General features: G+C 51.4%; 10 protein-coding genes across 10 annotated transcripts; 5 read left to right on the forward strand and 5 right to left on the reverse strand.

Moving 5' to 3' along the window:
• Window positions 1–71: 71 nt before the first annotated feature.
• ASPVEDRAFT_71733 (uncharacterized protein) lies at window positions 72–1,547 on the reverse strand (the record flags this gene model as incomplete). The annotated part of the gene is made up of 1 exon (XM_040816132.1): window positions 72–1,547. One exon carries the CDS (start codon window positions 1,545–1,547, stop codon window positions 72–74), a length of 1,476 nt encoding a protein of 491 aa, XP_040667459.1.
• A 624-nt stretch (window positions 1,548–2,171) lies between these two features.
• Window positions 2,172–4,214, forward strand: ASPVEDRAFT_150504 (uncharacterized protein). Its single transcript, XM_040808237.1, has 4 exons — window positions 2,172–2,538; window positions 2,592–3,730; window positions 3,780–3,853; window positions 3,908–4,214. Exons 1-4 carry the CDS (start codon window positions 2,234–2,236, stop codon window positions 4,061–4,063), a joined length of 1,674 nt encoding a protein of 557 aa, XP_040667460.1. The 5' UTR covers window positions 2,172–2,233; the 3' UTR covers window positions 4,064–4,214.
• Window positions 4,215–4,263: 49 nt separating this feature from the next.
• On the forward strand, window positions 4,264–6,014 carry ASPVEDRAFT_191943 (uncharacterized protein). Its single transcript, XM_040809098.1, has 2 exons — window positions 4,264–4,311; window positions 4,367–6,014. The coding sequence occupies exons 1-2, from the start codon at window positions 4,270–4,272 to the stop codon at window positions 5,993–5,995; spliced, it is 1,671 nt and encodes a 556-aa protein (XP_040667461.1). The 5' UTR covers window positions 4,264–4,269; the 3' UTR covers window positions 5,996–6,014.
• A 188-nt stretch (window positions 6,015–6,202) lies between these two features.
• Window positions 6,203–7,142, forward strand: ASPVEDRAFT_83229 (pyrroline-5-carboxylate reductase family protein; the record flags this gene model as incomplete). The annotated part of the gene is made up of 2 exons (XM_040817338.1): window positions 6,203–6,245; window positions 6,313–7,142. 2 exons carry the CDS (start codon window positions 6,203–6,205, stop codon window positions 7,140–7,142), a joined length of 873 nt encoding a protein of 290 aa, XP_040667462.1.
• A 151-nt stretch (window positions 7,143–7,293) lies between these two features.
• On the forward strand, window positions 7,294–8,232 carry ASPVEDRAFT_83230 (pyrroline-5-carboxylate reductase family protein; the record flags this gene model as incomplete). Its single annotated transcript, XM_040817339.1, has 2 exons — window positions 7,294–7,339; window positions 7,382–8,232. 2 exons carry the CDS (start codon window positions 7,294–7,296, stop codon window positions 8,230–8,232), a joined length of 897 nt encoding a protein of 298 aa, XP_040667463.1.
• A 182-nt stretch (window positions 8,233–8,414) lies between these two features.
• On the reverse strand, window positions 8,415–10,135 carry ASPVEDRAFT_52597 (uncharacterized protein; the record flags this gene model as incomplete). Its single annotated transcript, XM_040814663.1, has 2 exons — window positions 8,415–9,594; window positions 9,648–10,135. The coding sequence occupies 2 exons, from the start codon at window positions 10,133–10,135 to the stop codon at window positions 8,415–8,417; spliced, it is 1,668 nt and encodes a 555-aa protein (XP_040667464.1).
• An 811-nt stretch (window positions 10,136–10,946) lies between these two features.
• Window positions 10,947–13,018, forward strand: ASPVEDRAFT_83232 (flavin-containing monooxygenase; the record flags this gene model as incomplete). Its single annotated transcript, XM_040817340.1, has 3 exons — window positions 10,947–11,343; window positions 11,404–11,768; window positions 11,819–13,018. The coding sequence occupies 3 exons, from the start codon at window positions 10,947–10,949 to the stop codon at window positions 13,016–13,018; spliced, it is 1,962 nt and encodes a 653-aa protein (XP_040667465.1).
• Window positions 13,019–13,031: 13 nt separating this feature from the next.
• Window positions 13,032–15,717, reverse strand: ASPVEDRAFT_150506 (Zn(II)2Cys6 transcription factor). The gene is made up of 7 exons (XM_040808238.1): window positions 15,542–15,717; window positions 15,066–15,484; window positions 14,475–15,016; window positions 14,147–14,417; window positions 13,912–14,087; window positions 13,684–13,858; window positions 13,032–13,624 (listed from the first exon to the last, which is right to left on the reverse strand). The coding sequence occupies exons 1-7, from the start codon at window positions 15,577–15,579 to the stop codon at window positions 13,089–13,091; spliced, it is 2,157 nt and encodes a 718-aa protein (XP_040667466.1). The 5' UTR covers window positions 15,580–15,717; the 3' UTR covers window positions 13,032–13,088.
• Window positions 15,718–15,909: 192 nt separating this feature from the next.
• On the reverse strand, window positions 15,910–17,201 carry ASPVEDRAFT_83234 (uncharacterized protein; the record flags this gene model as incomplete). The annotated part of the gene is made up of 2 exons (XM_040817341.1): window positions 15,910–16,339; window positions 16,834–17,201. The coding sequence occupies 2 exons, from the start codon at window positions 17,199–17,201 to the stop codon at window positions 15,910–15,912; spliced, it is 798 nt and encodes a 265-aa protein (XP_040667467.1).
• A 3,250-nt stretch (window positions 17,202–20,451) lies between these two features.
• ASPVEDRAFT_28353 (uncharacterized protein) lies at window positions 20,452–21,639 on the reverse strand (the record flags this gene model as incomplete). Its single annotated transcript, XM_040810101.1, has 4 exons — window positions 20,452–20,681; window positions 20,734–21,160; window positions 21,221–21,418; window positions 21,475–21,639. The coding sequence occupies 4 exons, from the start codon at window positions 21,637–21,639 to the stop codon at window positions 20,452–20,454; spliced, it is 1,020 nt and encodes a 339-aa protein (XP_040667468.1).
• Between the last annotated feature and the right edge of the window lie 1,025 nt (window positions 21,640–22,664).

A 22,664-nucleotide genomic window follows, 5' to 3' on the forward strand; every position in this document is an offset into this window, starting at 1 on the left:
TTGGAACTATATGAATGAAGAATAAACAATATCATGGTGTGATCACAATAATCTAGCCCACTGCCTCAACCCTAAGAGCTGTTGTCCGCGCACGAGAATACCCCCGACACCTCTCCACTGGCATACGACATCTGGATAGTGATCACAGTTGCATATGTGCCTCCTACAATAATAAGCCCTCCAGCAAGAATCATGAAGCAGGCCACCCCCAGTGCCACAGCTTCCTTCCACCCATTCCTATACGCCCCGAACGCTCTCAACATCCAGTCCGGCGCCGACGTAGAGGCACCATCATAAACACCAACCCCTCTCTCTGGTCTCTTGGCCAGAAAGAAAAGAATCATAAACCCGGGGACGATATTCGTGAAGATGGGGTTCACCAGCGCCCCAACCAGACTGAGGAAGTTATCGAAGAAAGGCACAACGCCGACAATCACGAACCCGAATACCGCCGTTACAGCCATCGACCCAGCCCAGACAGTCCAGTGCGTAGGCGTATTTGATTGCAAGTGCGGCGTGCCTCGAAGTAATCTCACGAAGCAGTATTTGGCGGCGATATGGCTGTACACGACGGCCGTCACGATGAGCCCAGGGAGCGCGATTCCGTACGAGATCTTCTTGATCAGAGGCCCTGCAGACCCTAGTGCTGGGCTGGCGAGATACTGCCCTACTTTGCCGTATACGATGGAGGAGATGGCGATAACCGTTGCAACAATAAAGCCCTGTCCCAAAGCCAAACACCGAGTGAACAGCTCCGGCCGCTCCATCTCCGCCGAGACAGAGAAGAATGTCCCCGATGCTCCAACAGCAAAGAGCTGGTTCGCTATAGCCGACATGGCTTCGGGGAATGTTGTATCTGGGAATGCACGGATATTCTTATCAATGGGATCTGGACCTGCTGGTGCAGCGGCTGGTCGACCCTGGGCGAGACAAGCGATAGCCACGACCCAGATTGCAATTATAATGCCTGCCACTCCAATCCAGCTAAGCCAGGAGACTCTCTCCAGCGACCGGAACCCAGTTCCTAGAATGAATGCCGCAGCGCAGGTTACACCGACGAAGACCATCGTGCAGGCGCCGTGGTCGGAGAGGGCGTTGAGTGCAACGGAGGTAGTGAGCATCCCGGCCCCAGAGACGAGAGCTAGATAGATATAATACGCCAGACCGACGAATTGGTTTGCCCAGGTGCCAAAGAGAAGGTCTGCTGCGTCACCGATGTTGTGCATGTGTGGATAGTATTGCCTGGCGTTGCCGCAGACGTACCCGGCGACTGTTGTCATCAGGGAGATAATGATGAAGCACAGTAGGCCTGGGAAGAAGCCAAGCGTGTGTAAGGTGTCTGGAACACTTAGCACTCCGAGCCCAATTTGGAATTTCACAATGAGGATGGCGGCGCCCTGCCAGGAGACGCTGCGGAAGTTGACGTCGGCGTCTTCGGAGGTGAACAGGTCTTGTTGCTGACCAGGCTTTTCCAGGTCCTGGAAATGCCCGTTATTAAGATCCTGACCATCGTGGTCTGTCGGAGGCTTGTCGATCTTGTCTGTCATATTGAGTGTTGTATACTGGGATACGAGAAAAGGGTGGTCTCTGGAAGAGATAGGGAGATAGGGAGATAGAGAGAGACAGACGAAACTGGTCCAGTGCTTGGCCGAGCCTGGGTAATCCAGATTCTATATTGCCCAGTCCCGGACTATCACTACAAATCATGATCCATCTCAGTCTCGGTCCGGCAGTGGGCCCTGGGGTAATTGCCCATGGGGTGCCCTACTCCGTCTGGTTAACGTCCTGGGGAAGTGAAGGCTCACGCACTGCGTATGATACGAGGAGGCCTTTCTCGCTAGACACAGTGACTGTCCATGTTGCAACTGCATTGTCACTCGGGCGATGTTTATCACCGCGTACCTTCTGTAAAACCCCCCCACGCGTGTAAATCCACCGTATCGATATAGGCACCCGCACGAGATGGCCAGCTGTGATGGAACTTCACATTTGGCTTTCTACCCCGAATCTCCAAGGCTCCAACCGAGACATCTGCTGTCCACTGGCCACAGGTGTGGGTAGTACTCCGGAGCGTGTGTTCTAGACCCGCAGCAGCCTGCAGCTGATACCCACCCTCACCGGCCCGAGAAACCTGTGTCGATGAGGGATTTCGTTATCTTGCTTCGATTCCCTTCAGCTTCCCGGATTTTTTTCCTCGAGTGTGAATGAAGCGAGTGTGGCAGAGCGAGCAAACATGATGTCTTCAATGCTGGTCAGGCGCCAGCTCCTCCAGGGCAGGGCGTTGCGCCGCTGGGCCCTACAATCTCGTTACAGATTTCATTCCGGTTCGAACGCAAAGGTGAGAGAGCCCCCATTGAAGGGATGGAACAGCAGCAAAGCCAGCAATAAGGTACTCGCCTATGGTGCTGGTGGTACTGTGCTGGCTGCATCGTTTGCGCTCCTTTTCACAGGCCGGAAGGGTTCAGATATCGAGGACGATGCACGCGATAGACGCGCCCTTTCAGGTGTTCCACTGACAAAGTTAATCTCAGGATGGGTGTGAGTATGTCGGAATCTGAAGGTATTTCCCTAAACTAATTGGACACGTTTAGCGCATTCGCATTCTGCTCCTCCCCGACATGGGTAGACATGAGCGAGTCTCTATACAGCGGTATCTCCAAAATCCCAATACTTTCCTCCATCGCGCACGCCTTCATCATGCGCACGTTCTTCAACCAGTTCCTAGGGGGCGAGACCACTCCGGAGTGTATCCCGAAGATAGAGGCCCTGCGCCAGGAGGAGATCGGCACGTTGCTCGGGTATAATATCGAGGCTGAACTGGATGGTTCGAGTAAAGATACCCAGCTTATTCGTGACCAGACAGAGCATGTCCTATCCTCCATTGAAACTCAAGGGCAGCTGGCCCGGAAGTTCTGGCCGGAGAGTAAAACGGCTGGTACTGGGGGCGACAATCGCTGCTGGGTGCGTATCAAGGTTACGGGTCTTCTTCCGAACCCCGTTGCGCTTTATCACGGCTCTAATGCTATCCTCGACGCAAGAGAGAAGCGGGGCTTGGATAGTGATGTGCCATATCCTGGATTGCCTCATGATGGAGACTGGGAAGCAGCGTTGACTGGGGTCCATGATAAAGATCGCGAGGAGCTCAACCACCTCCGCGAAATCTTGGAGAAGATCGCCACCAAGGCACGCCAGAATAACGTGCGGATTGTCATCGATGCCGAACAGTCATGGTATCAGCCGGTGATTGATAGTCTTACGGACGAGCTGATGCAAAAATACAATTCCTTGGACGGGCCGGCAACTTGTATTGCGTCGTTCCAGGCTTACCTTCGTCGCTATCCGCAACTCCTTGATCAGCAGATTAAGCGGGCTGACGAGAAAGGATACAAGCTGCTCTTCAAGCAGGTCCGGGGAGCGTATATGATCACCGAAGCTGCGAGGTGGAAGAGAGAGGGCAGGACGGGGCCAGGACCGGTATGGTCTACTATCGAGGAGACCCACGCCAGCTATAACTATGGGATTCAGAGGGCTATTTCTGCCATAGCGGAGCAGGTGAAAAGGGATGGGAAGTCAAGGATCAGCATGGTACTGGCCACGCATAACGCCCCGAGTACGGAGCTGGCGATTAGGATGCTCGAACAGCATGGTCTGGCAAGGCATGCGGGCGATGGGGAAAGGCTTGTTCTGTCAAGTGAAGCCGCTGGGAGTCTGGCATTCGCTCAGTTATATGGTATATCTCTCATTCTTTCTCTGCCTCGAATGTGACTAAATATCTACAGGGATGAAGGACGACCTGACCAACCGAGTCACTGGGACTGTGACTGCAGAAGGGGGATTTCCACTGGTAGTCAAGGTATGTCCAGAGATATTCCCAGTAGCACGTTCAAGCTAATTATATTGTGTATAGTCCATGAGCTACGGTGAGCTAAAGGAATGTCTGCCCTTCCTTGCACGGCGTGCCACCGAGAACAAGGCTGTTCTGGAAGGACGAGGAGGTGCTGCGGCAGAGAGAGTGCGACTGGGACGAGAGATTCGACGGCGCCTAATTCCGTTTAGCTCTTAGTTTAGACAATATTGACTCCGTTCCTGTACCATCTCCACTTGCTGACTCGGCCCGGGCGTGATATCGCAGTAGTAGACCGGATATGCCTCCATGTCGGACCGAGACAGTGTGGCTTAGAGAGCCAGGGATAAGTAGCAAGCTCTCATCCAGCTTCTCCTCGCTGTATCAATTCTGTTTTGATTCTTCCTCCTAGTATATTCTACAAAATGTCACGTCCTCAGTATCCAGAACCAGCCAACGCTGACGGGGTATGCGTCCCCTAACTTTAAGAACCTGGACATGCCCCCGCTAACTGCGATACAGCTCGCCTATGGCCCCGGGTCCCAAGACCGAATCCTTCTGAAGGAAGCCCTTTCCCAGACAGAAGGCGCCGTCGCCGAAATCCCCAGCATCATCAACGGAGAACGCCTGTATACTGGAAGGAAAAGCAAACAGGTCAACCCCTGGAACCACCGCGGCCAGCCTCTAGCAGAATACCATGAAGTCGACGCAGGAACAATCAAGCAGAGGGCGATTCCAGGCGCTCTCAACGCACGCAAGACCTGGGGCAAGATGCCCTTCAGCGAGCGCGCCGCAATCTACAAACGTGCTGCCCAGCTCGTCGCATCTCCCAAATACAGATGGAGACTGATGGCCGCGACGATGCTGGGTCAGGGGAAGACGTGTGGGCAGGCAGAGGGCGACTGTATCGCCGAAGTGATTGATACTTTCAACTTCCACGTCTACTTCTGCGACCAGCTGTACCAGCAGCAGCCGGTTAAACAGTTCGAGTCGTCCTCTAGCAGAATGGACTATCGACCACTCGAGGGGTTTTTGCTGGCTGTTTCGCCGTTTAACTTCACGGCCCTGGGCGCGCATATTGCCTTTACGCCCGCGATACTGGGGAATGTGGTTCTTTGGAAGCCCTCGCCTATGGCTGTGCTATCGAACTATATTCTATACCAGGTTATGGAAGAGGCAGGGATGCCTAGTGGTGTTGTCCAGTTCTTGCCCACGGCTGATCCTGCCATCGTAGCAGGGACAGCTATCAACAGCCCGCATTTCGCTGGACTTCACTATACAGGCTCCTCTGCTGTCCTGCGAACCCTCTGCAGCCAAATCGGAACAAACACAGCCATGTACAAGAACTTCCCTCGCATTGTCGGCGAAAGCGGCGGGAAGAACTTCCATCTCGTCCATAGGTCGTGCAAGGACGATGTGCAGTGGGTGGCGTCTGCTGCGGTGCGCTCGGCCTACGAGTTTCAGGGCCAGAAATGCAGTGCATTGTCTAGGCTGTATGTGCCCAAGTCCATGTGGGAACAGGGTGATCTACGCGCTGCGCTGCTGGACGAAGCAGCTAAAATGACACACGGCGACGATGTCAAGCAGCTGCATCACCCACTTGGTCCTGTCGTCTCGGATGGCTCGTTCCAGCGCTTCAGGCAGTTCGTCGCCGACGCGCAGAAGGAAGGGCATACCCTACTGTATGGTGGAAAGACGGACGACAGTCGGGGCTTCTTCGTGCAGCCGACGATTTTCGTGGCCAGGGATGGCGATAATAGTTCCTCTGCCTTGATGACTAGAGAGCTATTTGGGCCTCTCTTCGCCGTGCAAACTTACGACGACAGCTTGCCAACCGCGTTCGAAGACGTCTGTGACCTCATCGACAAGACATCCGAGTATGGCCTGGCCGGCTCAGTCTTTGCGCGCGATCGGACGGCCATCCGAGTTGCAGACGAGAAGCTGCGAGACTCGGTGGGGATGCTCTGCATCAACGACAAGAGCACCGGTGCTGTTATTGGAGCCCATCCATTTGGAGGCGCCAGATCCAGTGGTACGAACGACAAGGCGAACTCGGTGAATGTGCTGCTGCGGTTCTCGAGTTTGCGCTGTGTCAAGGATAACTATGCGATTGGCAGCGAGACACTCGGGGCCTGCCATGTTGCGGAATAGATAGACTGGATAGTTTAATGAAAGCCATTACACTCTAGAATGTGTCAATCGGATGTGATCTCCGGTGGATTTTACTTGTACGATATCCTCCGGACCGAGAGATGACCCCAGCTCTCGGGCCGGTACGAGGGCACATACCAGATAAATAGACGGTACATTTGCCCATAATATCAGAAGAGTACAATCATCAATCAATTATCCACCAAAATGACACCCAGCACAAAGCCAACCGTCGCCGTCATCGGCTGCGGTACGTATCCATCCCCAGACTCAGCCCTAAAGCACCGGGCAGACCGCTAACACCATTTCACACACAGGCACCCTCGGAACAGCCATCGCCACTGGAATGCTCGAGCCAAAGGACTCTGGATTCGGCATCAAACACCTAATCGCCACCGTCGGAACACAGCCTTCCAAGCAACGCGTGGAGGGCGCCCTTGGTGCCCACGCATCCAGACTCACAGTCCTCACGCAGGAAGAGAATGTGCGCGCGGTGCAAGAAGCAGATATCGTGCTTCTTTCCGTGAAACCGTTTAAGCGCGCTACGGTCTTTGATGCACCAGGCTTTAGAGAGGCTATCCGCGGCAAGTTCGTGCTTAGTATCATGGCGGGAATTACGACGAAGGAGGTGGGTCGTCTGGTATCTGGGGATGATGCAAGCAGTGAAGGACAGCTTCAGGCTGTTCGCGCAATGCCCAATATGGCTGCTCGGATCCGTGAGGCTGTGACGCTGTATGCGCCCAGCGCTGGCACGAGCAGGGAGAACGTGGAGATCGCGTCGTGGATCCTCAGCCAGGTCGGCGAAGCACATCAAATCCCCGAAGGATCGTTTGATATTTGCGCTGTCTTGGTTGGCTGTGCTGGGTCGCTGTTGCTGCTTGCGATTGACGGCCTGCTTGATGCAGCTGTTGCAGAGGGCGTGAGGAGGCCCGAGGTGCAGAATCTGGTTGTCAACAGCGCGATCGGGATGATGAAGCTCGTCCCTGCGGGTGACCATCCGAGTGTGCTGAGAGAGAAGATCGCGTCGCCTGGTGGGTGTTCCATTCGGGCGTTGCTGGAGCTGGAGAGGCTGGGTGTGCGCTCGGCCTTTACGAGTGCTATTATGGCTGCGGCCGAGAAGTCCAAGGCCATGTCATCGTCGAGATAGATAGATTGCCTCATGTAACGAGTCGGGTCTCTTCCGAGTCTCTTAGTTGCAGTCAATGCTGTTCTCGGGCCGTTCTGTAGCTACAGGTAGTTAGGGCTGCTATATAAGGGCGTCCGCATCCCTCTATCTTCTGTAAAGTACCGTTGTCAATATGCTGTCCACTGGAAAACCTCTCCGATTAGCCTTCCTGGGCTGCGGTAAGTGACCTATCCCTTCTGCCACTCCAGCTAATCCTGTAGGCCACATTGGAAAAGCCCTACTAGGCGCTGTATTGCCAACCGTATCCCCCACCAGCCGTATATCCCAAATCACAGTCTCGCAGCACCACAAAGAGGCCCAGGCAGACCTGCAGCGCCAATTTCGAGACAGTCTCCACAAGGTGAACTTCGTCCACCAGCAGAACATCGAGGCCGTCAAGAATTCAGACGCCGTCTTGCTAGCCTTCCCCCCAAACCGAATCCACGATGTCCTGGGAGAAGAAGGCATGCGCGAGAGCCTCAAGAATAAAATTGTCATCAGCATCCTGGCGCGCACGCCGAGGGAGAAAGTACAAAGTACCTTCCGCGGAGCACAGTTTACAAATGAATACGGATCCTCCAAGAGTCAGAATGAGCTTCGAATTGTACGCGCAATGCCCACCATTGGAGCAGGCATCCACGAATCCGCCACCCTGATCGCCAACCCTGCTACTGAAAGTCCAGCGGAGCGTGAAGCCGTAGACTTCGCAGCAGACCTTTTCCGTAACCTCGGCCGCGTCTTCCGAATTCCGAATGACTACTTCGATGCTGCGACCGGGATGAGCGCTGCTACGAATGCCCTTACAACCGTTGCCGTCCAGGCGATCGTGCAGAGCGCTGCTGCTCATGGGGTTCCCACTGAGCATGCTGTTGGTATCGCCTCGCAGTGTGTTCGGGGTACAGCTAGCATTATGCTGTCTGGCGTTGGGCCTGATGAGCTGGAGCACTCATTGTCTACTCCAGGCAGTATCACTGAGCAGGCAATTTCTGGGTTCAAGGATGGGGAGATTAGTGCAGTGCTTGACCGGGTGATTTCTGTTGCTGTAGCTAAGTCGAAGGATCATACGGCGTGAATCGTTATAGGAGATATTTACGGTGTTACATATGTAGACCTCGAACTGATATCGTTCTAGTAATTCCGTACCTCATTGCATGAGTTCATGCAAATCCTGTTCTCAGCTATACCACAAACCCTACATAGCTCGTCTACGCCGTTGCCATAGCCTGTGAAAGCAGATTAAGTACAACCTGTTCCCTACGCATTTATATCCAGAGTACGCCTCCGACGAAAGCCCACCATCTGCGCAACCTCAGTCCAAAAGCCCACCGGCACCTCCGCGCAGGATGCCTCATACGCATCAATAACCGGCCTCTCCCACATAAGATCCACATCTTCAGGCCTAACTACTCTTGACCTCATGCCCACCTTCCACGCCGTAAACATCACAACCGCAAAGATGGCCATAGTGTAGTACGAGAAGAACGTCCCCACATCCCACGGCGTAAAGCTCGAATACCCATAACCCAACACAACGAAAACCGTCCAGGCGAGGCCCGCCCATGCGGCATAGGGTTGGAAATAGCCGTAGTATGGGAGTGCTGTTCTGTCAACGCCCTGGACCATGCAGGCGCGATAGAAGCGCAGGTATGTGATACAGATAACAACGAAGTTAATCGTACATCCTGCCGTCACTAGATTAACAAACCATTGCAGTACAACCAGCGACCCGCTGGATTCCTGCAGGAATGCAAGGCACGAAATCAGGCAGGTCACGGCGAGGCAGTAGATTGGGATGCCGTCCTTGGTGCACTTGGAGAGGATCCTAGGCGCGCGGCCCTCGAGGGACATGCTGTAGAGACTGCGCATTGCGCAGAAGGTATATGTGTTTCCGGCCGAGAGGATACTGGTGAAAATGAGTGCGTTGACTAGGTCAGGGAGGAAGGTGATTCCGAATTGCCTCATGGCGATCACGTATGGAGAGGAGGCGGCGGAGCTGCTGCTTTCTTCTCCGGCGGCGAGCGCTTGTAGGGTATGGTTGTTGTATGGGATGACTATCCCAGCTGCGAGGGCGCTGCCGATGAAGAATAGACCGAAGCGGAAGTATACAGTCTTGTATGCTGTCTTGACATATGTCCGGGGTAGTTTGGTTTCAGCTGCAGCCATCGAGAGATACTCTGGCCCAACAACAATAAAGGTTCCAGCCCAAATGACGTTAAGCAAGCCCTCGAATCTGCCTAGATTTCCCTGTGAATGCCACTCGGCGAAAGGACCAGGGTCATTCCAGTATCTGAATCCGTATGCATCTGCACTTGGATTCACGCCCACCATCGAGAAAAAGGTGAATCCGAATAGAATGAAGACGAGCAGGACCTTTCCCGATGACAGCCAGAATTCTGTCTCTCCGTAGAGGCCGACAGGCATTATATTCAAAACCCTAAGCTCCTCTGTCAGTTGACTGATATCAAAGACACGGGTAACAGGGCTCACCCATATAGAACGATAGTAGCAGCCGTAACAGCCACAGACGGTATATCGTCTCGCCAATATCCGAGAACAATACTCAATGCCGTGATTTCAAACGGTATCACAATAGCTTCATAAAGAAAGAAATTCCACCCAGCCATGAACCCAAGTGCCGAGTCCACCCACTTGTCTGCCATGCGGATGAAGCCACCACTCACCGGCAAAAGGACGGTCATCTCCGCAATGCAGTTATTGACCAAGGCCATGAAGCAGCAGAGTATGATTAAACCGATGAGAAGACTTCCAGGACCGCCTTTTGCTAGGCCCATGCCTATGTTAATGAACAGGCCGGTTCCTATCGATCCCCCAATCGCTATCAGTTGAATATGCCTGTTCCCCAGGCGTCGCTGAAGCTGGTCGGTGTTTCCTGATGTTTCATGCACATCACCCACCTCGCTGGCTGCTGTCAGAACATCTCCAGACTCGGGTGCTGGGCCCTTCTCGGTTTTCATCTTGGGTGGTTTTGTATATATAAAGCAAGTATAACAGTACAATACAAACCACCCGAGGGGAGGGGGTGGAGGCCGAATTTAAACCGTGTCCAGGTATACTACTAGCTGGTATAATACGAGGATTATTGGGTATGGGTATCCCCAGGATTCTTGAATACAATGCGGGGGAAAGTCTGGGGTACGCCCTACTCCTGCCATAGGTATGGAGGGAACTATGGACATCCTATGATATTCTCTCGGACACTTATCCGCGTTTCCCTCACTACTAGTACGGTGGCATGTAAGCCACAAGATAAAAACCAGGGCCTATGCTAGCAGTACTGTACGAGGTTGGTGCTAACATCTTGGGCGTGCTTCTGTCCTCTCTACCTCAGGATCCTCCGTTGTCGCCACCACCCTTGGTGAGTGGCCCAGCAGCCATTCTAGGCTCAAACCTTGCGGAATTCGAGGCAGAATAGCTGTAATTCGGACCTTTGGATCATAAATTGGAGTTCCAGCCGCGGCCCTATAATCGGATCACCCTCCGATATCACTCGGCCGCGCGTGGGGGTGAGGGTCAGGAGGGGAAGGACAACTGTTACCAAAACGGGTGTGATCCGATATGATGCTGGACAGTTTATACCATCGTATATTCAGACTGTGAAGCTCTTCGTCCGTTAGGATCTACATATATATCCATGCATTCTCGGACCCCAATCCGACGCCCACCAATCATGCCATGCTCGATCGTAATAAACTATATAATCCGGGAATGAGCAGGATGGCAACATTGAGACAATTATACTATGCCATATCCTTTTTCGAAATAATCATGGCTGCTCTTACTGACTCTCCATTCCTCTCTCTAGCGGCCTCGCCCGTCGTCGATACCAAAGCACCTGCCGCCGTCACCGTTGAAGAAACCGCAGACTCAACATCTAGCAGTATCGGCGTCGAGTCAGAACAGGGGCAAGTGAAGCCAAACCCCGAAATCGGCCCATATGGCCCGAGTGATCAGAACTACAAGTACTTCACGCCCTTCATCTCCGAACGACCTGTCGACGAGGCCCGCCCCCTTAAGGTCATTTATATTGGCGCCGGCATCTCGGGGATTCTGGCTGCGATCAAGTTCCGCCAGGCGGTGCCGAATCTGGATCTTACAATATATGAGAAGAATAGCGAGCTTGGAGGGACTTGGTTTGAGAATAAGTATCCCGGCTGTGCTTGCGGTACGATATCAATTTCCGCTTCTCCTGTTTGCATGTATTATGTTCCTGATTTATGATTAGACGTCCCCTCACACGGATACCAACTCAGTTTCGAATCTTGGACTGGCTGGAGTCACTTCTTCTCCGGGGCTGAGGAGATCCTTGAGTACTGGAAGCGCATTGCACATAAATACGGAGTGCGAAAGCATATCCAGTTCAACAGCAGGTGTCTGGGCGCACGCTGGAATGGATCACTAGGGAAATGGTTTGTCCAGATCATGGAAGAAGGACCCTCAGGCAAACGGGTCTTTGAGGACTCTGCTGATGTCTTTATTACCGGGACGGGGCTGCTGAATGAGTGGAAGTGGCCGGCCATTCCTGGCATTGAGCGCTTCGGTGGGAAGTTGCTGCACAGCGCTTGTTGGGATGAAAGTTATGATATGACGGTACGTAACCCTACTTACTAAACCTTTTGTTTAGGTTCTTATTCTTGCAGGGAAAGCAAATTGCCGTCATAGGGGCGGGCAGCAGCGGCATCCAGATCGTGCCAGCCCTGGTGGACAAAGTCAAGCGCATGGACCACTACGTCCGAGGCAAGACCTGGATATCCAGCCAACACGGCGGAGAGCGTCTCTCAACACGAACCGACGGGAAGGGCGGAAACTTCGCGTATAGAGAGGAAGAAAAACAAGCATGGCGTAGCGATACCGCTTCCTATATGGAGTATCGCAAGGAACTCGAGCTCGAGATGCAGACCCTATACGCCAAATCACAACGCGACAGTGACCTTCAGAATTCTGCCCGCGCTCAATACCAGGCAGATATGCAGCGTCGGCTACGAGACAAGCCTGAGCTTTTGAAGGAGTTGCTACCTGAATTTCCACCCCTGTGCAAGCGCCTCACACCAGGACCAGGGTATCTCGAAGCCCTGACCTCGCCCAAAGTCAACGTCATCACCAACCGCATTATAGCAATCGACGAGACAGGCGTGACGACCTCATGCGGCACGTACCGTCCCGTCGACGCAATCGTCTGCGCAACCGGATTCCACATCGGATCTGGATTCCCCATAATCGGGCGGAACGGTGTCAACCTGCGCGACAAATACAGCGAGCGCCCAGAATCCTATCTCGGTCTTGCGACGGACGGATTCCCGAATTTCTTCCAGTCCCTGGGTCCGAATTCCTTCCAGGGCGCGGGGAATCTGCTTATCATGCTCGAGCAGATCCATGGGTATTTCGCGCAGGTTGTCGCGCGCATGGCGTGTGATAATATTGGCATTGTGGAGCCGAAGCGTGCGCAGGTGCTGAACTTCACGAGATACTGCGAGAAGTACTTTGAAAGGACGGTGTATAGTGCCGACTGTGCGAGCTGGTATAAACTGGCTACGCCCGGGCAGTCTCTTGAGGATAGGAAGAAGGCTCGGGTGACGGCGTTGTGGCCGGGGAGTAGTCTGCATTGTCTCAGGGCCTTGGAGAAGGTCCGCTGGGAGGACTATGAGTTGAAGCCCTATGATGGTAATGAGTTTGGATGGTTTGGGAATGGTTGGGCTGTTGCTGAGAGGCTGGGGCAGCTGGATGTCCCCGCGATTACATCGTATCTTGGGCAGACAGGGTTTGTGGATGATGTTAATCCAAGAGAGTCTGAGGTATCCAAGGGACAGAAAGATGGTGCCACTCAAGGTATTACAGGGTAAGACGGGAGATTACGTCTGTAACTGGACAGCATATTCTATTATACATATCATACAATGGCGAATGTTCACATCAATCGATACCCCCCGTCCCAAGGTAATTATTCGGGAAATCCATCCAGTTTAACAGATCGTCTCCATTAAGCATATCGACAACCCCCAGAAGCTGCGACGGCGTCATATCGCGCGCCCAGTCTAAAGCATCAATCTGGCCTGGCCCTGGTCCTGGACATATATCCCTTGCAGCAGCAGCAGCCTCTACGCCGCCAGGTACAGTCCCCGCCACATACTCCGTATTATCAGGGCTTAACGGCGCCTGTATCACCCCCTGCCTCGGCTGCACAGAGGCATACGATTGTGAACCGGTGTGCTGGCGAGGCATGCGCGGCTCGGCTGTCAGTTTCGCACAGAGGTCCTGCAGCTCATTAAGCTCTCGCCTTTGGTCTGCGGCTATCAGGTTCCCTTTATCTATTATCTGGTCAAGCAGGGTTGAAATCCTGCTGAGCCAGGTCTGGGGACTTTCGACTAAATATGGACAGGCCACTGTAGCCATCGTGATGACGAGGCTGGCCGAGACTGCGCTCTCTAAGTCGAAGGGGAGGAACCATTCTATCAGGGTGATGTTAGTATCGTCGGTGGTATATGGGTAATCGGGGATCGTAACGCACCAAGTAGGGTCTGATCATGCAGCGAATCCAGTATATACACTGTCTTCTTCGCGGACTCGAGGCAGACTTGGAGGAGAAGCTGGATGGGCATTGGGACTGTCATTCCTGGGTTATCCAAGGCGACGCATGTCTCGACAAGGCCGAACAGGAAGGGTCGGATGGCAAGCATTATGCACTGATTATGGTTAGCAAGGTCTCCTGTCCCTTCAAGGGAAATTAATGACCAACCCGGTGATAAAGGAGATTCAAGTACCCAGACACCCGTGATATGCCATTCAGGGATTCCGGCTCAGGTACTGGGAAGTACTCTCGAAGGTCGGATGCCACGTCTGCCACTCGTTGCAAAACATCCTGCGACGTCTTGACATATGACGAATTCAGGTTCTCACTCCCTTTATAGAGTGCTATTCCAGGAATCAGCTGCATCTCACTCTTGGACGAATATGAGTATAGGGTTACATACAATTCACCACCTGGCTAAAGGCCTGCGACAGCTTGACATGAATCGCAATGGTTAGGGTTCTCGCCACTGACTCGGTGTCGTTTGGAAGCGAGGCTGTGATGTCGCTATCGTTGACAGCAAGCGGCACTCCCAGGAGAACCGAGGTCTGCCGCTCAAGCACATACACGGTCCACCAGATATTCTGACAACGGATGAGGTCTTTGCCGTTTGTAACCCCGGACACATTCGTGTGGTAGCCGTGTACTTGCATTATGCGCAGCGCTTGTCCGATCTTACCATAAATGTTAATAATGACGGTAAAATGTGGGCATCAAGGCAGGTATCCTACTAGGTTATTCGCAGAAGTCCTCCAGTCAATGGACTGAAGATAGAGCGCCATTGCACAAAGAAGCTCAGCTGCGGTACAGGGATCCTTCCACATGAAGCTGTAATCAGGGAGCATCATGAACGCGCGCGTGAAGTACTCCGCCCCAGGCGGACTTGTCCCGCGACTCTTTTCCCCAATAAATGCCTTCCCCAGCGCCATGATTACGAGGAAATGTATGAACCACAGACTGTCCGTGTGGCTGGGGTTGCATGGGTCGTTGTAGAACTGGTGGATCTGGGCCAAGAAGCGCGGCTCGTCGAATAGGTGGAAGATCTGGCCTGTGCGGAATTTGGTGGCGTTGAGAAGAAACAGAGCATGGTCTAGCGAGGGGAGACCGCGGATGTCGGGGATCACTGGGCTTCGAAGGCCGTTCCATTGCAGGCTGTATGTCATTGTGTCGACGTGGTGCGCCGCACTGGGGAATGGACACTTGTATAAGGCTTGGTGGGTGAGATGGAGGAGACGTATTGTGAGGGACCAGCTCGAGGTGTGTCCAAGGTAGTCTGCCTGCGTTAGCTTCATCAACCGTCCAAAGGGCGTTCTCCATCTTACGTGGTCGACCGGCTGTATCTGTGATATACTTTGGAGGCCCGCAAGATAGCGGATTAACCATAGTGCTGCTTCCATCATCCTCATCGGCTTCATCCTGAGCCACACCCGGCGGCTTCAACGAAGATACCGCACTGGGAACACTGGGAACACTGGGGTGATTTAACGGAGGCGTCGGGCAAGGCGAGCCCCCAACAGGTACACGAGACACCGCGTTCAAATGAGCCTCCAGTCGCTGCTGCAGCGCCCGATTCTCTTCTTCAAGCTCCCGGTTCCGCAGCTTCAGTCCTGAGAAGTGCTTCTTGGTGATATGCACCTTGGTGTCCTCGCCTTCGAACTTGCATCGGACTTTGCGCTGTCTGCAGTTGCCGCAGGGACTGTCGCCAGAGCATTTTATCTTGTGCTGTCGGCATCGCGCGCACCTGATCGACTTTTAATTAATACAGGCGCAGGGTGGGATAAGCCATTTCAGAGCTTACGCATTTACCACTCTTCGCTTGTCCGTGTTATTGCCCATTGTGGCGAGCAGGATGTCGATTGCAGGTGTGCAACATGCAGCGCATATCAGACATCAGGCATCTCATCTGACATGTCAAGCCCCGCATTCCAGCGTTAGTAATTACCCCGCAGGTGCGGATCAGAGATAAGAGTTGGGGTCGTGAGGCGGTTTGGTTCGTTCATACGGACGAGATGTGGTGGAGTTAGGGTTGCGCCGATGTCGGAGCCCGGACCCCTATCCGAGATTTATATACGCCTCGGGCCGATAGTTATATGAAGTAGTTGCACATGTAGTATTCAGATACAAAGACATTCGACATGACCAGAAATAAAACACAAATAAAACCCGCTAAGCGTCTAACTCATAGCAAATGGGCTTCAACAGAAGCGTTGGGGCACAAAATAGAATCCAAGAAATGGGCAGCCACAGCAGGCCCAGTTCGGCAGATACAAGCGAGGCGATAAGACTAACTCCTTCAAACGTCACCCAGAGTAGGACAAACATATTGGACCATTTCTTGATGCTAGGCCAGAGTCGTCCAAGCAGACTGTAGTGAGGGACGTCGGCTTCAGGGGCTGGAGCTGGAGTTGGCCCAGGGGCCTTCAACTCCGGGAATCCTGGTGAAAATATGGATGGTTCGGCATGATGGCCGAGACATTCATCGTATTCCAGGAGATCAAATGGAGCATCGACTGCTTGGTTGTATGTTGGCGGGGAGACTGCGACGGGTTTCATATCACACAATGGTATGTCTGTATAGGTGTCGGTGCTGGGGGGCCTGTTGCCACTTAGTTGATATGGCTTGCGCCTGGTAGGGCAAGAGAATACTGAACTGAATATTCCCATTGTACCACGCTAAGCCGGACAAAAGTGGGATGGAATGAAGGAAATCAAAGGGTTAGAAAGCATAAATAGGGCTTGAATGGAATATTAATATCTAGTCAGGGAGTGAATGATAAAGCGAAACCATCCACATAACCAACAGGACAATGGAATTTAGACCCAGGAACACCAATAAAGAAGTTCACTTGATAAGTGGTCTAGTGAGGCTGTACAAAGACTGTCTGATATGTAAAGGTAGAGTGGGTTTATTTTGGAGACAGTATATTGAAAGGGAAACAAGACAAACGTCTTTCATACTACTTTAACCCTATAGGCAAGGCTAGGAAAGTCTACAGGAGGACATATGGCAACGAAGAAATAATATTTAGTATCTAGAACATCCAACTATCTGTAGGTCACTGGCAAAAGCAGGCGCTCACCAGCTCATACGGCAAGATGATAACCAGCAGAAGCGGCTTCAGTACCAGACTCCACAAGGTGGTCAAAACCAACCCTAGGACGCCATCACAAATGGAAAAAGCGATAATTAGCGGGACCAGCGGAATTATGAGGAGCCCAAGACCCGCGCACCCGAACCCTTTGAAGAATTTCTTAAGAAGATCGCGTTTGCGGCGCTTGGGGACATCAGTGCCAGCAGGGGTTTCTTGCTCTACTGCGGGCGAGCTGTCATCATCAGAGCTACCTGCTTTCTCTGTCTCATTGACTTGTGGTAATTCCGAGACGTTTTCGGATGATTTGCGTTTTGATAGAGACTTGCTGTTCTTGCGCAGGCGAGCGAGGGAGGAGCGTAGACCCATTTTTGCAGACTGGATTAGATGAGGGGAAGTTAGTGGGCAGGAAACAGAGTATAAATACGCAATTTCAGGACAGTTTCTTCATTGTGAAAGTTTATTAATGGAGCAGTGCATTTCTGTTGGTGAAAGAGTTGGGAACGATCAAAGCAGTAAACACTGATTCAGTAGTATAGCCTCAGTAAGTCTTTCTCCAAGTCCTTTCACTGGTTTCATCCTTTACTTCTGCTACGGGATTTCACTTTGGCTAGTTTTACCTCATTGACATAGTTTCCTGTGCTTGAACCAGCCTGGAACACGAATGCGACAGATACAACATTCGCAGGCGTAGGATAGCAAGAGCTGAAGAGAAATCCAAAGGTTGTTCTGTTTGGGGCTGTGCTTATCATATTGACCTTGATGATTCCATTCATTATCAGCCCCCACTACAGTAAAAACCAGTGGAGTGCTCACTCTGCCAATGCAAGCTGTGCAGAATCGCCTCCTGGTCAATGCTTGCGAGCGATCTGCACTCCAGAATCAGAGCTGAGCCGAGGCTGAGATCGGGGCATTGGAAGCCCAATAGCAGATACTCGTCTTATTGGTCCATTCAGAACAGATTAACGCTGCCAATATGTCCAGGCCCGCAACGAGTCAGAAGCCCGAAGGAAACACCTCGCAAGCTGTCCTTGGCATGAAGTGTTATCTTGTTCACTGTGCTTCTATTTCAAATATTTAAATACTACATTGAAATGCCAGCCTTGCGAGGGAAGAGGATATAAAGCAGTGCGAACCCAGCTCCGATATCCGGTTCTTCATCAAACACCATATTACGTTGGAGTCCATGGGGTCGTTTGCGTTTTAGGGGGCTGTATGATATCTATCTACCTACGTAACAAAGCAAGTCATACTCTCTGAGTCTTGCTATACCCATCCTGTGGTATATGCCTTCTTTAATACTGAAATCCTGTATAAAAGATATAGATAGGAAAAAGTCCCTCTAGATTCTGACACAGAGTAACATATCATAACTAAGACTAAGCAATAAAGCAGCAAACACCAAATAACATTGGGAAGCACTAAACAGGTAAACTTCGCCAACTACAAGCCTCCATGAGTGTGTCTTCACTTCCATGTTGCCAACCTCCCCCAGCCTGATTTTATCCCCTCCTCTTGCTATGAGACTTGTGAAACAACCACGGGTTATGTTGATAAACGTCATAAACGACCAAGCCACCCGCAACGATGAAAGCAAGAGCAGTTACAGCCACCACCGCACATGCAAACCTACTGCAGAGTCTGATACGGCAGCCGCGTTTTTGTCGACGCACTTCTATTCAGATTGGTTTCCGGTTAGTCTCTGCTGGGATTCATATCAGGGATATGGCTCATACAACTCACCCTGGTGATTATTGGACTGGGTAGATTGGTTTGCTCCCGCTTGGTTGGAGTCGTTCCCATACGCAGGCAGGTCGGTGCTTCGCTGCTGCTCGAGGTCGACGTCCACGTATGTTGGAGGCTGCTCGCGAGAGGCACAGGAGCGAGGGTATTTCGGTAGCTCCATGTTATTGGTGTGTCTCTCGAGGCCTCGACTGGAGCTTCGTCGAACCATGGTGAAAGAAGTTTTGAAACGTTTTTGAGGGTCTCTTAGGGCTATCCAGTTGTTTCAGGGCTAAGTAGAGAGACGAGAGCAGAGAAAGACGAGTAAAGGCAATAAAACGAAAGAGATGATGAGATGGAACAAAAGTTGGACAGAAATCAAATATTTCACACAACAAACCTAGATTCACGAGCACGTAGACATCGTCATAATCGCTGCCATAGAGTTTCCAGGAACAGGCTTTACCAGCAAGATACCGAGCTTAATCTCTAGGCCCAGACCTCTGCCAGTCGACTTCAATTGTGAACGACAAGATTATGCTTTTTCCACCGGTGGCATCATTACGTCGAACTGAATAACATTCGTCGTACTACCCTTCAAAAAGTCTAATCTGCAAAAGGCTCAAGCAACCAGATCCAGACTTCTTCCACATCAGGTGTAAACGTTCCTGATCCAAAGGATGACAGATGGTTCGTCCCTGTAAATGCTACAATGGGAGTCATAACCAGAGGCAAAACAGCGTGATGGATGGTACCCCGTAAGAGTATCTGCCCCTGGAGCGGCCCAAGGCTGGCCCCGATTTCTAGGAGGAATTCTGGGGTAAACGGGGTTCGCACTTCGAGGATTGAAGCGAGTCTGAAAATTATACCCCCAATGGGTCATCACAAGTGTAGGGCTAGAGTGGATGACGTTTATATGGTTCTCTTAGATAGCCCATAGGATTAAGAATAATATAACAGACAACCCGGATATATTTTAGGCTGTTCCATGACTTCTTGAAGAGACTTTTATCTGTTTTTCATTTATTCCAGCATGTCGTGGTGCGAGAAGTTGGTCGGAAGCCGAGTAATATACCAGCTATTTCAACTGTTTATCTAATGGAGGTCAGTATCCCAATGTTTCCAACTCATACTGTAGTATGTATATAGTTTCGAACATTGAAAATAAAGGACTTGCATAGTATGTTGATTGATGACCATGGCCCAGTCAGGATAGACAGTTGGGGTGGTTGGTGTCAAGATCTCAAGGCCGGATACTCTGCTATTCTTTTCCTATAGATTCTGGTATGTCTTAATAAATTTCTTAATGGCCGGTTCGTGGGAGGTTTTTGGGCTTTTCGCAATAATCGCGGTGAAGAAGATTTTCTAAAATTCAGGCGGAGCTATCGGTATAATCAACTCGGTTGGATACTTGGTTCCTGCTACAATAGGTCTCACAAAAAATTATGGCATCGTATGCCCTCCGATATTGCGGTCATATTGGACATGGGTGGATGCAAGAAGACTACGATGGTTATAGTATACCAGTAACAACTAGGCGAGGAAGAAGAGAGGTAAGAAAAGGAGACATACGCTGTGATGATATAAAGAAAGATATAGTATATCTATGTTGGGAGAGGAAAGGCAGAACATGAAGAACGGTTGTATCCAAAAGTTGCCTGGATAGAATCAACTAACTAATAATACATGAGATCTCAGAATATGAACAAGCTAACGAGCCAGTAAAAACCCCAATCTTGTCAAAACCTCAATGGAGGGCAAAAGACAAGCGAGGGGAAAAGGTCCTCGCAGCACAAAAGAAATTAAATCACCAACATATAACAATAGACAGTTATATAGGAAACAAAGTCAAGTCAATAAATAGGAAACTCCAACAATCATACATCACGCATACATATCACGCCCAGCAATAAACATCATCAATAGTTCGCTTTTTCTTCCCAATCTTCGACAGCCTTGCAACAACACCAGCAAAGGCCCTTCTCATTCTTCTCTTTCTCTTCTTCGAGTGTGTAGCCAAGTAGACAAAGTCCTCGAAGGTCTCGGTGCGGTCAAGCTCACTCGCATTGCGAGACCCCTCTAAGGATACTTCGTCGTCCCAGACTCTCTCAATCACGTCTTCCTCTTCTAAGTATTGTTAGTATGTGTCGGAATAGCTGATCATCAGTCAGGCTACTACCTTGGACCTGTGCCGAGCTAAGGATAGACAGAGGCACATAAGCTGGAGGAGTGGGTGTGCGATCAATAACGCTCCGCAGGCGTGGGTAGGTGTACGCGCTGTCAGGGCGTGGAAGTTCCTCTCCAGCTTCAGTGTCGTAGAGAGTGTCGACTTGGGTTGAGCGGCGCTCGGCTGGCTCTGGGGAAAAATGGACATGGGAGCCAGGGCTGCCATGCTCGGAGGAGTTGTTGTTGTTATATTCAAACTCAGAGTCATCTTCGACGGAAGAGTCGTCGGGGATGTATGTCACCAGGTCCGGCGATGCTGCGAAGCGGACCTTCTTCACTGGGGCCTCGTCAGAGTACTCAACATCTGGGATGAATGAGGCGAGCTCCGAGTCAGTGGGCCAATGAACGTGTCTTTCTATTTTGTTTGGTATGATGGTGACCTGGCTGGAGAGTTAGTATGGTGGGCTAAGGCTTGTTAGGGCTAGGTTTTGTGGACGTACCTCTTCCGCGAAGCGGACTCGACGAACACGATGTTCATTGTCGAACCCAAACTCATATAAAGCGGTTTCATAACCGGAGTCTATTTCAGGGTTGGACTGAGGATTGGTATCCCAAGTGTTGGTGGTTGGGATATAAGTAACCAGCTCGGGGGTTGGTGCGAAGCGGACCCTCTTGGTTATGGGACGCTCCGGAGCAGGCTAGACGACGAGGTTAACATTACTGAAGGAATATATTGGCTTGATGGGTAGCTTACCTCTTCCATCTCTTCGATGGGGTTGAAAACGTTAATGTTCACTCGCCGAGTTGGCCGAGGGCTCATGATTTCAACCGAAGCGTAGTTAATTGCACCAGCCTGGGGCTGAGGGACACTCATGCTGGTGGTGGGGTTGTTGTTCTGGATGGTGGTGCCAGAGTGCATTGTGAAGGTATTCCTGTTTGAGATTTGTTCTTGCTTGAGATTTGTGGTTGTTTGTTTGGTTATTTGCTTGTAGCTTGAGTTGGAATCTTGGTAGTCTTTGGACTTGGAGGAAGTAGTCAAGGTAGATAGATGTAAAGGAGATGGAGAAGGGGGGGAATCAGGCCGACCCCGAGCTGCTTCTTATAGACAAGGTATAAGTGTGACTCGATCTTATATCATGGTTTGAAGAGACCTCAGACGCGGCCACTACGAGTGCAGCGCAGTGGTATGGCAGTTCTCATCCAGTCGGACAGCACTTCCGGCCTTGTAAAACTTAGCAGCCAACTGTCATACGGATTCGGTAACCAACTTCACGCTGTGAGTCAAGTATGGTGGTTTGGTTTAAACTATCTCCTTCGAATGCTCGCGTTGTCAGTGCCTATCGGTACGGTCCGGTATAGGAGCATGGAAGACCTGTGCTAGGAGGGCTGAAGCTTGTGATAGCCTACGCGACCATTCCCTCACTAGATAAGCTATATTCATGACAGTACCTTTCCACGGATCCCACACCCCATACTGGAGGGTGCTGCATAGCTAACAAGCACGGTAATTAGCAGGGTACTAAGAACGCACAGCTGTCTCTCCATCACGCACCCGGACCGGGTAAGGCGTACGGAACAGCACGGGGGTGTGCTCTAAGTGAGAGTTCAGGGCTGTCTACGCGTTCTCTGCGCATGCCAACCACTCAGGAAATCCTCCTCGCCCCCCATTGTAAAAGCTTCTTAACCAGCGCAGCACTTCCTATCCAGTCGGATCGCGGCTCCGGACCTGTTGTAGCGCGTCAATATTTTTATACTTAGTCTAAACTTAACTATAGCACACAGTGGTTGGATCCAAGGATCAAGAGCCTGGGACCTGGCGGAATAACGCTCCTATCCAATAGAAAGTGGCATGTCGAAGTTTCTCTGAACACAGTTTGCTGTTTAGCCTAGGGGACTCGGGCTAGGTATGCTACTTCAGCAGTCTAGATTTGTAAAGATATTAGG

This window comes from Aspergillus versicolor, assembly GCF_001890125.1.
Source record: "Aspergillus versicolor CBS 583.65 unplaced genomic scaffold ASPVEscaffold_4, whole genome shotgun sequence".
Taxonomy (NCBI): Eukaryota; Fungi; Ascomycota; class Eurotiomycetes; order Eurotiales; family Aspergillaceae; genus Aspergillus; species Aspergillus versicolor.

Excerpts from the sequence above, each read along its gene's own strand:
- ASPVEDRAFT_150504 (XM_040808237.1), top strand. The coding sequence starts at position 2,234 with ATGATGTCTTCAATGCTGGTCAGGCGCCAGCTCCTCCAGGGCAGGGCG. Across the intron at positions 3,731-3,779 it reads GGCATTCGCTCAGTTATATG|GGATGAAGGACGACCTGACC; the intron begins GTATATCTCTCA and ends AAATATCTACAG. Across the intron at positions 3,854-3,907 it reads GATTTCCACTGGTAGTCAAG|TCCATGAGCTACGGTGAGCT; the intron begins GTATGTCCAGAG and ends TATTGTGTATAG.
- ASPVEDRAFT_191943 (XM_040809098.1), top strand. The coding sequence starts at position 4,270 with ATGTCACGTCCTCAGTATCCAGAACCAGCCAACGCTGACGGG. Across the intron at positions 4,312-4,366 it reads AACCAGCCAACGCTGACGGG|CTCGCCTATGGCCCCGGGTC; the intron begins GTATGCGTCCCC and ends ACTGCGATACAG.
- ASPVEDRAFT_150506 (XM_040808238.1), bottom strand. The coding sequence starts at position 15,579 with ATGGGCAATAACACGGACAAGCGAAGAGTGGTAAATGC. Across the intron at positions 15,485-15,541 it reads AAGCGAAGAGTGGTAAATGC|GTGCGCGCGATGCCGACAGC; the intron begins GTAAGCTCTGAA and ends AAAGTCGATCAG. Across the intron at positions 13,625-13,683 it reads GCATGATCAGACCCTACTTG|AATGGTTCCTCCCCTTCGAC; the intron begins GTGCGTTACGAT and ends TCACCCTGATAG.